Raw genomic sequence first — 11204 nt, 5'->3', positions numbered from 1 at the left:
AAGAAATGGAGCGCAAAAAAGTAGACTCGTATTGATGTAATTAATTTTTGTGAGTGGCATTTGCCCATGAGCGCTTGAGATACCACGGAAGGGCTCAATGAGCGACACCATTTTCTAGTATATTCTACAGTAATATACGTGTAGCTTTTCCGATTATTTCGAAAAAGAAACGAATGCTAAAGCAAAATGAAATGTTATTCTTTATTAGCGAATACATAGATTTAAATGGGCATTTGAATCGCCGTAATCACTTTCCTCATACCGTACGTCACTCTCCATGAAGTGAGCGATCCAAGTCTTCATGAAGTGAGCGATCCAAGCAAACCTCCTCCTCCTCGTAACCAGAATATGGCCCGTCGCTCTGTCTAAACGGAGAGATATGAGCAGGTGGGTGGTCAGTGTGGAATAAAACCGGTAACTGATCTCAAAAAATTACCAGCGACCGGGTTTCCGAGACTGTTCTTCGCTGTGAATTTTCGGATGTCAAATCTTGTCCTAAGAATAGCCTGCAGCGGGTTTATGGTTACTTTGACGCCGTCAGTCTGTTCGTAAAGAATGAATTTGTACAGGTGTGGCGCTGGGAAAAAAAAATAAAGGTTACCATTTAATGCATTTCTTATTAAAAAAGAGCCATTTAACTATTTCGAGATGGATTTCGCCAAAATGCCGAATAAATAAGTCGTAGCTCATAAAAAGCCGGTTCCACGCAGCACCTCCTACAGATAGAAGGCCTCCGCACGCTGCTCGTGACGTCAGCAAGTAGTCCATTTTGCCTCAGAATATTCAAGGAAAAATATTCCCTGCTCGCGCCAGTTATGCGGAAAAGAAATGATCGAGCTCAGAATCGGTGATTTGTATGGCCCATATCCAATCACCATGCGGTATTCGTGAGCCAACCAGGAAGATTCTACCGCCAAAGTAAGAAGAAACGACATAGGATGCTGTGTTTCAAAATGAGGCAAACTTGCTAGGTAGTCTGAATGACGTTACAGATGAGTTTGGCAACAACGTGCGGAGGCCTATCTCTAGGAGGTGCTGATCCACACCAGCAGAATTCCGTAGCGCAAAGACCGGTTCTGAGGTGTTGCTGATACAGCGCGGGCGGTGTAAATGATCTATTTTGCGTATGCACACCACAATACCGGTTTCGCGCTGCTGAGTTCTGCTGTTGTGGAACCGGCTTTATATATTCCTTTAATAATCTCGGACCATATTTTGTAAATTCGTCCTACGATGGCCTTCCATACAAAAAACATTTTCAAAGAATCTAAATTTCCCCTACCTTAGTTTAACCTCTACCAGTCGTGAACCAATAACAACAATGAAGGACCAGACACACCCCGCTTCCCACCTCAAGCAGATATGGAAGCGTTCCCGAAAGATGGGTGCATCCTGAATTTTATTAAATGAGTATATATATCTATATTAATTTGTATAACCTGAACAACAAGTCCAATTACAGGAGTATAAATCAACGGAATAATTATTATGAATCGTGTGGTCTAAGAATCTAAATTAATAGTGTAGTGTCCTTGGCACGTCTGGACCCGAGAACCAAAGTTCCGTTGGTGGCGGTCCGTCCGCGTTCGTTGGATGTCACAAGTTATAGTCGTGCAGGACGCACACAACGACAAATCGATGTCATGTTTACTTCACATGGAGTCCTGGTCCAAGTCAGTCAATGTTCGGACACCCAGGTGTTTTAGCTCATTCTAGGCGCACATTCCTGTTCCATAAGTATCCTACACCTTAATTCTCCTGGGCAATTAGGAGAATTTCATCATTCCCGAAGCTACATCGGCTTGATTATGGGTGGCATTAATTCACCGCGTTTACATGTTAAGTGTTCATTGTTTCTCCAATAAAGTTCGCCATTCAATTCCATATCAGTTTCATGAATTTCCAGTACCCCTACGTGGCCGCAAGTTGTAGACTCTCCCTGGGATCAGCTTTACTGCGTCTGGAAGGCTGAAATTCATCCTGCTTCTTCCGTAGCCCCCCCCCCCCCCTTCTTGTCGTACAGCAAATATAGGTTACGGTCTAAAAATTGAATCACATTTTGAATGAGCTAGAAGTTCATTGGACTTTTCAGTATTCTTCTCTTGAATGCCGTCATCTGATTTTGTGACATCTGACCGAAATGAAACGCTGATGTGTGTGTAGACATTGGAAGACGTAGCCATAGCGATCCCGTAGCACCACACTTACAAGTATTGTGAGATGATCGTCCAAAGCGCTGCAAGTATGTCGGAAACGGACCATGTTCAGTTAAAAGGATCGTTTTTGTTCGCGGCCATTCACACTCTATTAAAGCCACTCGACGTTGTATCTTGAAGGCGTCTTTCGTTGAATTCTTGTTCCATTCAACTTGCCAAAGATGAAGCATTCTGTCTTTCAAGATATTGCGGGCATGACTCCTCGGCCAAGGTAGAACAACCAAGTCTTTTAATGATGTCGCCTCCTTGGCAAGTTGATCCACTTTTTCGTTTCCAGCAATACCTACGTGCGCTTTGACCCAGACTAATCTTATGTTGCCGTGAGCGCGTAGGATCAGACGAATACTCCGTACGTCAGGGTTAGGTGAACGAGGATCTTGTATGATGGCTTATATGGCTAGGAGGCCAGATGCGCTATCTGTCACGATTGTCACTGGGCAAAGCATCTCTTCCTCAGGTTTAACAGCATTGAGTTTCGCAAAAATCTCGGCTTGGAATACGCTATTCTTTTTAGCTAACCGTCGACTCCATTGCTCCTCTATTGAACCATCTTCCGCTAGTGCCACATACGCGCAGCCAGTAGCCGTTTCTGCTTTAGAGCCATCAGTGAATATTTTTTTAGAGCCCAAGGAATCAATATTATCAATGCCAAATGGCATTATTTGAGAGTTGGTGAGATCACTGCTTGGGTGAACAGACATTGCTTATGTCGCTGCTGAAATTGACGGAATTCGCTGCTCGTCTACTATTATGTCCATTTCAAGATGTGGCAGTCTGGTCTTTAGAGCCTCGTACTCCATGTAAATACTCAAAGCTGGGTTGCCAGTAGCCACATACACAACTTCGTTCGCTGTTGTAACGTATGCTGCTGTAACATATAGAAGAAAGGGACGCTGTGCGATATCCAGAGCTCTCTTTTGCTTTTGAGTTGGGTGCTGATACCAAGTGGCACATCCGTATGAAAGTTGCCTTTGTACAAGATGTTGCGCGAAAGGCTCGCTGCATTCCCAATTCGATCCGGCCAATCTGCGCAGTAATAAGACTCAAGTTCATTACGAGCAGGAATTGTGAGAAAATTCGAATGGACCAATCAGATAGCTTCATTTCGCAAGCGGCTAATCGAGGTGTTACAGAAGACTTTACACGCAGGCACTCAGTTTCATTCTGGTCACCACGTTCGACTTGGACAGACGTATATTTTTTTCTTTCCTCTGAGCAACCGATAGTTAAGATTTGGTAACCGATCCAAGCGGGATCCTCAGTCAGCGTGATAGGAGTGTTATATTTTCCTTGTATTTGCCTTTTTCGACCAGACCAGCATTAGAATTTTACCCCCATTCCCAGCGCCATACGGGCTGATAGTGGGAAATCCAACGGGCCCAGATAGGCCTATGAAGAAGTGAAAGAAGATGTGTGTCAGTAAGTGAGTGAATGTAAGTGTGAAAAAAGGTCAAAATCAGGGGTTTTTTGCATGGTCATGGCTGATAAAAAATTTAAGCCAGGTAAAAGCATTCGCGAGCGCAATTATTTTACAACACTATGTACAATCTCACTAAGCCAAATTTTCCCACCGAAGGTGAAAAATTTGCTTAGGTCTCCTATAGACTTTACGTCTAACCGAAAATCTTGGCCTAGGGGTTTCGCTATAGTTGACTATTTCTTGTATGTGACTAAATTCAGACATAGCCATCAAGTCAAATTGATGCCTATTCAACTGTTTAATACGTATAAGAAAAAATTTTTGGCATCTCCAGGTCTCTGTGAATATTTGAATTTCGAACAAACCATGGAGCGTGGACAAATCTGCGGAGAATTTTATTTTGAGATCTCTGCAGGGTTCTGGCATTTGTTTTTGTTGCATGTGCCCACGCAGGTGACGCATACAAAAGTGTTGGTCTGATAACAGAATTGAAAAGCAGAATTTTGTTTTTCAAGGAGAGCTTAGCCTGCGGAAAGGTGATCTTATTGAGAGCACCTAAAATGTTGTTAGCTTTGTTGCAAGCATATTTTATGTGTGGTATGGACGTCATAGTTTTATTGAGTATACAACCCAAATATTTGACTTTTTTAACTGGTTTAAGGGGCTGCTCCCCAATATAGAGTCGTCTAAATGGAGGGATTTTCCTTCTATTTGCAAACCACGCAAACTGGCACTTAGCTTGATTAAGGACCAGGTCCGCATCGTCACACCAATCGACAGTGTCATCTACTGTTTCTTGAAGATTGTTGGCCGCCTGACTGGCCCTCCTCGCATTGCATAAAACAACAGCATCGTCGGCGAACAATGCAAGGATGCCCACCTGAGGAGCAGGGAGTGCATTTATGTAAATAAGAAAAAGTTGTGGCCCTAGAACACTTCCCTGTGGAACAGATGCAGTAATATTTCTAATGGATGATAACTTATCACCAATTCGCACCTGGAAGGTCCTACCGATTAAATAATTGTAAAAGTGCCTTTTTCGTTTGTGATTTTTCTGAGTATTATTAGGCGAAGAGTTTACCTGCTCCCCCCTTCTCATAAGACCAATAAGTTGACGCACGGGTAAAAGAACATTAATGGGAACAATAAATTCGGACCGCAAAAAATAAACAAATATCACAGATAGATTTTCGCGCTGTATTATTTACCTGGAATATCCGGGGAAAAAATCAGTAAGTAATGGACGAGGGTCCTTCCTTGGTCCACATTATCTCCTGGAATATCCGCAACAATCCAATGCAAAAACTGCTTCGGAAGTTGCAGAGTGTTAACAAGTGCATCGTAATCTGGAAACACACAAATAATAATTATTCTTTTGATAACAATAAAAAAAAATTATCTCGTGATAGTTTCGTTGGTATTTTCAAGAGTCCTCATCTATGTCAATGTTCCGTTGCCTTCCCTGGACCCAAGGACCAATAGAATTGAAATAATTCGACTGAAAACTCACTTCAAGTCCATATGACCCGTACTTTACGGGACACTCCTGTATATTATTTCGTAATTATGTGTTCATCACATAATATAAACACCATATATATATACAACGCCACAACAGGCAAATTGCCCAACGAGGTGGCTGACTTAAGAACATCATGGATCCCCGAGCCCTACCTACTACTGCTGCTACACCCCCCCACCCCCCGCGGAACCCCCACCAACAACGAATCGGTACATGCGGGAATGTGCGTGTACGTGTAGTGAAACCTGACGTGAAGTTTTTTTTGTTTCTCTGTAATGCTTGTTATGTGTAGTGCTGCCATCTGCCACCAGTTTTACTAACTATGAGTGAAGTGTTATGATTGAATGATTTATCGTTGTAGGACTGTTGCTCTCTGTGGCGAGACTTTTTAACGGGGAGATCGGCTCGCATTTGCGCCTTGAAGTTGGGAACCACAGAAAACCAACTTCAGCCGACCACCACTGTGGGGTTCGAACCCGGATCCTCGCATCGCGAGTCCGTCACTATAACCACTCGACCACCACAGCGGAAAAATACTTCAGATGTGTGGCCATATTTAAAAATATTCGAATATTTTGATGAATTTTTTCAACAGGGGGGGGGGGGAAACACAAGTAGATTCAACGAAAACTGGTAATAAATCAAACTCCCAACTGTAAAAATTTAAAATTTCATTCTAAATTAGATTGAGTCAATGGAATCTCAACCTTTTGTTTCATTTCATGAACTAAAAACAGTTTTCTTAACAATTTTATCAAGCACACAAACTGCTTTTAATGCATTTTTTTTAAGTATCTAAGATATTGTTACGAACTATAGACACGAACTATAGAGATGGCACAATCCTTTATCGCAATCTTCCATTGGCAACGAACATTGATGCCGGTTTCGGTTTGGCGGAAATACCTGCTATTGGCGGAGAACTGGAGAGAACATTTTAGAAAGTCCCGCCCCCTCCAGACAGTGGTCCGATACCCCCGTACGGTGACGCCGCCAACTTGGAAACTGTAAAATAGAATTTTACAGAACATTCTTTTTCTCGACGTTTCCACCGGGGTTATAAATAGTGTGGCGATCACAAGATGGGAGGCTCGAGTAGAGAGAGAGACTCGATGAACAGTCAGTTGTGTTTAAACTTTGCGAGATAGTTGTTAGCTCTCCGATTAGCTCGTAAATACGTAAATAAATCTGTGTTTGTCCGTCGAACCGCTTCTTTTTTTGCAACCTCGAAGTCTTGTGAAAATTATCCGGAACAATATGTAAAACTTTATACCCCCAGCACAGTATAGCACATACAATCAAGAACATGTGTAAAAAAGTTTGAAACAAATGAATGGTTAAATAGTACTTTTAATGATATCTCTATTAGATTATAGTTTTTCACCATGTTAAAGGTATCAACTGAGCTTCAGCTGAATCACAGATATTGTAGTTAAAGAAGAGAGGTAGCCTCACGTGTACAGTGGCGTCAGAGCCACTGTGGGTGCGTGCTCGAGCACCCACGGTAATTTGTGGCACGGGTCCGACCAACCCCCCCAGAATTGATTTACAACTCAAAATTTCCTACACGGAGCTCAAGACGAGCTTTCGCAGTTTCGAAACATTTCCGATGCAAATCTGCAAGTTTTCCGTGTGCGGCTTATACGCCCGAGTTGTGCCCCTGGTGCGGCCCGCGACGCTGCAGCTGCCTTCGGGCAGAGAGAAGTTGGCCATACCTGTTCTAGGTTGTATTCATAATAGGGCTGGGAATCGATTGAAATTTCTAACTGGTTAATCAAAATAAATTTTGATCGATTAATCCACCGAATTTTAATCGAATATATTTTTCGCATGGCCCCCACATCCTGAAGCAGGGCCCCCCCGACCAGACTTTCACAGGGCCCCTTAATGATGAATTTGTAGCGTGAAAAAACAAAAAAATGACTAAAATCCTCCCGGGCCCCAGGGCCGGAGCTTTGTCAGCCCACCCCTTGTGGGGGGCCATGATTTTTCGTAACTATATAATATTAACTGGTTCTATAAAAAGTAATTTTTCTCCATTTCATACACCTATTCGCTAGATGTAAACAAGTATAAGAATAAATTAAGCAATTCAAGATGCCGAAGGTATTCGTCAAATCTTGGAGTTTCTTCTCTTGGATCTTGTCATTTATGTAAATCGGTTATTTTAGTTTAATCACTGATTTCGAAACTACTTCCAATCTTCATACTGTTGCATATGCGTTCCTGGAAACTCATGCTGGATAGTAAAGTAATTCAAAACATCAAACATCGGTTTCGTCAAATATAAATCAAGTTAGTTACAAACGTTTTCTGCAAACTTCAATCGGAGATTGATCGAATCGATTAACTCGTCTAAAATTTTCAACAGCGATTGACAATCGATCGAATAACCGACCCGATTAATCGGACCTACCCCTAATATTCATAGACTTACCCGGTCCAAACACCGTCAGGGTATACTTCTTGCTACTGTCAGCACCGGGGGAAAGATACATTAGGTTTAGTCGAGGTCTGAAGTAAAGTGATCTCGTTTCCCAAATTCACTTCACCGTCGCCATTGTACACAACCTGTTCAAAACAGAATCAATGAAAAACAACTCGATGGAATAAAAACTCCAATAAAATACTGAAAAATCTCCATGCACGTTCAGTCAAAACTCGGTTGTAACATCGAAGATTCGAGGTTGATGTTCTCAACACAGGGCCGTCATTTCAACTTTTTCCGGGGGGGGGGGGGCAAAGCACATGTACTCAATGTATGTATGTATATATATATATATACCATTTTTAGTGTATTTTCAAAAGCCAGGAGGGAGCGCCCCCCCCCCTAAATGACGGGCCTGGTTCTCAAGACCTGTCAAAGATGTGAAACGTAATCTAAATCGGCTGTTATTCAACCGCTGGTCCGCAGATCGGTGCCGGTCCGCTGGACGTTCACCGAATTCATGCAGCCACTACATAATTTTAAATTTAATTAATGAAGTACGGTCTATGTATTGTTTGTATATTTTTTGCCGGTCTGCAAATTATTCCACCTCGTAATGGATTTTTCGCCGGTCTGCAAAAATATTTCTCTCATTTATGCATTATCTCGCCGGTCCACAAATTATCCCGTTGTTTCTTTGATTCTTGTGTTTACGTATCTTTTTTTTCTTTTTGTCGGTCCTCAAATTATTTCTCCTGTTCATTTTATTTTTTTTCCGGACTGCAAATTATTTATTTATCCTTTTATGTATTTTTGTCCTCCATGAAATTATTTCCCCTACTTTTTTGTTTTTGTCTCTTTTTTTACAAGGTCCAATCCTATGTGGAGGCTAAAAACACAAAATTTCTTTTCAAAAAATTCATTGCGACCGACCCTCTAAACCATATATGCTGAACCTATTTGGCCCTCGCGGACCAACTGTGGCCCCTGGGGATATCTGATGTGGCCCACCAAAATGAACTAAGTGGCACATTTACAGATCGCTTAAATGAGCCGTGCCACAATTCCGTAGCATTTAAGCGGCCCATGGCACATTTTCAGATCACTCAAGTGACCCATGACTCATTTACAGATCGCTTGAGCGACCCAGTTCCAGAACACTTGAGCGGTCTGTGGCACATTTAAAGATCCCTTATGTGACATTTCGGAGCGCTTAAGCAGCCCGCACTCAGTTCTACATAACTCAAGTTACCCGCGGGACATTCTCTTATTATTTAAGTGATCCGCGGCATATTTACAGATCATTTGAGTGACGCGTGGCTCACTTCCAGAGCACTTAAAAGGCCCGCTACACATTTCTAGAACACTTGAACGATCAGGGGGACATTTAGAGATCACTAAAGTAGTGCTATAGAGCAGTGTTCTAAACCTTTGGGAAAAGCGACGCGTTATCCGGGTGACGCACTAAAAATGGTTTGACTGTAACAGGATTAAGACAAATACAGAGAAGAGAAAAATACTTTGTCTCTACACCGGCACATTCTGTTTGTACACTTTTATCACCAACTTGTATTGGCCGTCTCAGCAGCAATGGCGACATATCTTGCCTAACTTGATATATGTCGGCAATTACAAGATATCTCGTTTGCATATTGAATGCAGAGCCGCCCCTGTTCAAAACTTAATGACAGAGAGTAGACACTCTGGTTTTTTCCCCTTCCCTTAGGGGTAGTATAGGTATATGCGTACAGTATAAGTAATAGCCGCTGTGGTGGTCGAGTGGTCATAATGACGGACTCGCATCGCGGGAACCCGGGTTCGAGCCATACCGTCACCACAGTGGTGGTCGGCTGAAGTTGGTTTTCTGTGGTTCCCAACTTCGAGGCGCAAATGCGAGCCGATCTCCCCGTTAAAAAGTCTCGCCACAGAGAGCAACAGTCCTACAAACAGTACAAATATTCAGTCACTACACATCACTCACTTCACTTCTGAGATATAGATGGCAGCACTGAAAAATCATACACAACACTAGATACGCACTCAGACTGTTAGGAACACGCACTTACACTTCCGGCACAACTCACTAGGTAGTAAATTACCTATGGCAATAGACCTGAGTTGCGCTCGGTTTGAAAAAAAAAAGTATAAGTAATAGACTCCCCCCCCCCCCTTCCTCGGTTGTTTCTTGTCTTTATTGTCGGAAAAACACTATCACCTGCACAAAATCAGAAAATATGGGGATCAGGGAAATTTTAAAACCCACTTGAAGTTTTAAGCAAACGGAATGGGGGGGGGGGAAATCGAATTCGAACACCATTATTCTCCCCCCCACCCACCCGCCCACGTTTTGAAAATGTGACAAGGGATTCCTCACCCGGCAACCGAAGAGCAAGTTTCAAATTCCAGTTACACTTGGTTAGACTTTTAGAAACTGGTAGACGGAGCATTCGGCGAGCAGGGAGCGGGAAAAAAGTAAAGAAATTTCTAAGGGTGTGAACATAGTGCGTCCGTATTTCTGATTCTGGAAACCCGCGTCATCTCCGATTGGTTTAAAAAAAAACAAATTTCAACTTTTTTTAGCACGGGCACACTATATTCACACCCTTACAATGGCACTATGGACCTACACGCTTCTCGAAATTTACCGACTTATCGAATTTACCACGCTCGTCTTTCAGGCGTCTTCTGGTTGCTTGCGACATTTTGCAGTTTGTATCGAACAAATACATTTTATTACCTCTTTTCCCTTTACCTTTACCTTTTATTACCGGCGCGTCGAACACTCTGTCTATCAGCCCACTTAAGTCAGTCAGATATCAGTCTCCCGCTTGCGATGTGGTGATAAGCAGCCGGGATGGCCGATTAGTGACGTTATGGTCAAGGTGCCGTTACAACCAAATTTTCCTGAAACACCAATCGAAACAGGATTAAACTTAAAACACAATACGTACCTGCAGCTTGGACGTCGGTGCTTTTGGAACCGTATTTGGTGTTATTTTATACTCGATAAATTTTGACTCGACATCATTATCTTGAGTTGAAACGACAACAGCCGAATTGAGAAGGATCAAGCTCGTCATCACCTGACATGAAAGTATTTTTACACGAGGCATGTTCGAATGATGATCTGAAGTCAGCTTCTTGTTTGGCAAAAAAGAAAAAAATACCTGAATCCAAGAATTATCTGGCATTTATATTGGTCCAAGTTTGCTCAAAATAAAGAAGAGGAAATTTCAATGCTATGATCCGCTTTCGGTCGTGAAACTGAAAGTGTTGAAAAAAAAAACCAGATTCGATGTGCGAAGAAATAAGTTTGAAGGTCGTATCTCGGATTCGCACCTGAACATAAGGAAACGGGTCGTTTTTTATCTACTGTATGTACAGGTGGAATATATTCGACGCTTAACCAACCAAAATGCCCTATTTATTCACACAACGCATATTTGAACAACTGGAAGAGAAAAGTGTATATATATATATATATATATATATATATATATTCTGTTTCTACGCAACGGAAATTAATGACGAATATGTAACGGAAGTCGGTTACGATTTTGGGTCAAGTTTTCATTTAAGTCTTGAATATATCGGGACCCATTTGTCCCATTTGACCAA

At 42.2% G+C, this 11204-nt stretch overlaps 1 protein-coding gene across 1 annotated transcript; it reads right to left on the bottom strand.

The window, feature by feature from the left end:
• Nucleotides 1-226: 226 nt before the first annotated feature.
• On the bottom strand, nucleotides 227-10878 carry LOC149083864 (protein D2-like). The gene is made up of 4 exons (XM_089235415.1): nucleotides 10538-10878; nucleotides 7596-7729; nucleotides 4845-4982; nucleotides 227-577 (listed from the first exon to the last, which is right to left on the bottom strand). Exons 2-4 carry the CDS (start codon nucleotides 7654-7656, stop codon nucleotides 396-398), a joined length of 381 nt encoding a protein of 126 aa, XP_089091541.1. The 5' UTR covers nucleotides 7657-7729; nucleotides 10538-10878; the 3' UTR covers nucleotides 227-395.
• Between the last annotated feature and the right edge of the window lie 326 nt (nucleotides 10879-11204).

This window comes from Pholcus phalangioides, unplaced genomic scaffold, assembly GCF_987345545.1.
Source record: "Pholcus phalangioides strain wild (caught in Gottingen) unplaced genomic scaffold, Ppha-v1.0 ptg000008l_1, whole genome shotgun sequence".
Lineage (NCBI taxonomy): Eukaryota > Metazoa > Arthropoda > Arachnida > Araneae > Pholcidae > Pholcus > Pholcus phalangioides.
The sequence above is the reverse complement of the archived record's forward strand: the minus strand, read 5'-3'. Positions and strand labels throughout refer to the sequence as shown.

What these genes read in the sequence shown, in the direction of transcription:
- LOC149083864 (XM_089235415.1), bottom strand. Translation starts at nt 7,656, where the DNA reads ATGTATCTTTCCCCCGGTGCTGACAGTAGCAAGAAGTATACCCTGACG. An exon ending in CCTGACGGTGTTTGGACCGG is followed by an intron (nt 4,983 to 7,595) that starts GTAAGTCTATGA and finishes GTGTGTTTCCAG; the next exon opens with ATTACGATGCACTTGTTAAC. An exon ending in TTTTTCCCCGGATATTCCAG is followed by an intron (nt 578 to 4,844) that starts GTAAATAATACA and finishes TTTTTTTCCCAG; the next exon opens with CGCCACACCTGTACAAATTC.